Source organism: Brassica oleracea, chromosome C7 (assembly GCF_000695525.1).
Source record: "Brassica oleracea var. oleracea cultivar TO1000 chromosome C7, BOL, whole genome shotgun sequence".
NCBI classification, from domain to species: Eukaryota; Viridiplantae; Streptophyta; class Magnoliopsida; order Brassicales; family Brassicaceae; genus Brassica; species Brassica oleracea.
This window is the reverse complement of record NC_027754.1, coordinates 24,902,415-24,904,720: the sequence shown is the minus strand read 5'-3', so window position 1 is coordinate 24,904,720 and position 2,306 is coordinate 24,902,415. Positions and strand designations below refer to the sequence as shown.

Sequence of the window (2,306 nt, the reverse complement as noted above, 5' to 3'; positions counted from 1 at the left end):
ATACACTATTTTTTATCAAATCTTTATTATTCAAAATCATTAATTGCCATATATACTTTAGCCACATTAGGCAATTCCGTAAATTTTATTTAAGGAAATAATAAAGTACATTAATGATGAATTTATTGTTAGTTTAATAAAAAGCTTATTATATAATTAGATGGACCAACATATTTCTCTAATAATTCTAAAAATTATTCTAATAATAACATGTGACTACAAAAAGAAGTTGTAATGCTTATCAAATAATACCAAGCATGGATAGCTAGACCGATAGACGGACGCCACCAAAATTATTTTTTATTTTAAGAGTAAAGGCAAATTTTGGTTAGTTTAAACAAAAAATGTAAAATAAGTGAACTGCTCAGAGTCTAAAGAAGTTTAGAGCGAGAAACATGCTTTCTAGCCTCTAGGTACCCCTTGTGGGTTGGAGTTTAATACCACTAGGTCCCGTATCTTTTAAAATTTCTTGGATTGGGCAAAAGTTCAGTACTTTCTTTTTTAATTACTATATTCTGCTTCTTGGGCACGATATCAGAGGTATTTCTACCGGTTTGTTCTTGAGCATTCGAGTTTTGGTGGTTGATAACAATTTATCCAAATCTGAGTTATGTGAGATATAAGGAGAAAATTCAAGATGTCTGTAGCTATGGACAGAGCTCTCATGACTCTTTCACTGGAAGAAAAAGAAGAAGACATACCATTCACAATGCCTGACCTCCCTGGTTCAGTTCAGCCGAAGAAACGTTCTTAGCTTAATTGGAAGAACCTTAAACTCCTGAGTGTCAAAAAAATGGTGGGTCTCATCCTCACCATACCAAGGAAATAGCAGAAAGAAAGAAGAGTTAGAGAAGTGGCTCTCTCTGAAGAAAAAAATCTAGTTTATTTTCAACAATGAGTATGACCTGTTGGATGTGCTAGAGAAAGGGGTCCAAACTCACAACGAATGGCCCTTGGTGTTTGAGAGATGGATGGAAAACCCTCCAAAAGACTACTTCGGTACATACCCCTTTGGGTTCAGATGAGTAAGATTCCAGAGAACTACTACACCCACTCGGCTCTGATGTCGCTTGCAGAGATGCTTGGAGAAGTGAAAGTCCTCGCCTTCGACCCTACCAAGCCGATAACACAACCCTTCATCAGAGTCCAAGTCCACTTTAACGTGGCTAAACCATTGAGAATGGCTAAGGTCCTCAACATGGGAGGAGGGAAAACCCACACGATTCACTTCGACTATGAAAGATTGCAGAAACGCTGTTATACTTGCAAAATGCTCAACCATGAGAAAAGCGCATGCCCTTGGGAGGTGAAGAAACGTCAAGATGAAGCAAAGATAAAAAGAGAAAGGGTCATAAATGAAAGGAACAAAGACATGGTTGTTTTGAAACAGACCCTCTTTTTGGAGTGCTGGAAGAAGAACAAGTGGGAACTGATCCACTTAGAGGGCGATCCAAAATTGCCAAGGAAGTACTGGAAGAGATGAGAAGGTTCCTCGTTGCTGATACTGGGGAAACCTTAGCATTGAAAGTAGACAAGGTCAAGAATTCTGTTAGAGAAGCAGAGAGCGACCCCATTACGCAAAGGACTGTGTTGAGGTTGGAAGCTGCTCTGATTCTAACCACTGAGCTAAACAAGGGAAAGGGTCATGTCTTTGAATATAAAGAGAAGGAGCTAGAAAGGAGCAACTGGGACCTGAATGTCAACCCAAACAAGTTGATGGCTGCATCCATGAAAGCAAACAGAAACAGTATGGCATTGAGCGAGCCTCCAAGCTTCATGAGGACCCTAACTGATGAGTCGGATGGAGAGCTCCTGGGTACTTTCTCGAAACCTGGCTCTTCCGGGATAGTTAGAAAAAAATCTACGGTCAGACGCCGTCCTCCTAGAGCTCAGAGACAGAGGAATTTGCTTGCTTTAACTGCTGTGGAAGATGAGATAAACTTTGAGAGAAGAGAAGGGAAACATGAATTTGGGTCAAGAAAAAGAAAGAAGACAGTTCAAGGAGCCGAGGAGGTTTCCACCAACAAGGCGCAATGCTTAAAGGTGATCCCACATGAGGGATCGCCTTCTCCCCAATGAGCATAATGAGCTGGAATTGCCAAGACTTGGAGCGGCCTCAAGGCTTGACAATTCAGAGACTTCGGGAAATGCGTCAAAACATCTTCCCAGAAATTTTATTTTTAATGGAAACAAAAAATTGTCGGAATGTAGTAGTTGATTTGCAAGTCTGGTTAGGTTATGAGGGTGTATTTTATGTGGATCCAGAGGGATTAAGTGGGGGGCTTGCACTTTTGTGAAAAAAAAAA

The 2,306-nt window shown here is 40.2% G+C and overlaps 1 protein-coding gene across 1 annotated transcript; it reads left to right on the top strand.

The window, feature by feature from the left end:
• Positions 1–967: 967 nt before the first annotated feature.
• Positions 968–2,079, top strand: LOC106302934. The gene is made up of 2 exons (XM_013739332.1): positions 968–1,316; positions 1,391–2,079. The coding sequence occupies exons 1-2, from the start codon at positions 968–970 to the stop codon at positions 2,077–2,079; spliced, it is 1,038 nt and encodes a 345-aa protein (XP_013594786.1).
• Positions 2,080–2,306: the final 227 nt, after the last annotated feature.

Coding starts and splice junctions, on each gene's coding strand:
- LOC106302934 (XM_013739332.1), top strand. CDS start 968: ATGGATGGAAAACCCTCCAAAAGACTACTTCGGTACATACCCCTTTGG. Junction 1,317..1,390: donor CCCTTGGGAGGTGAAGAAAC/GTCAAGATGAAG, acceptor GTTTTGAAACAG/ACCCTCTTTTTGGAGTGCTG.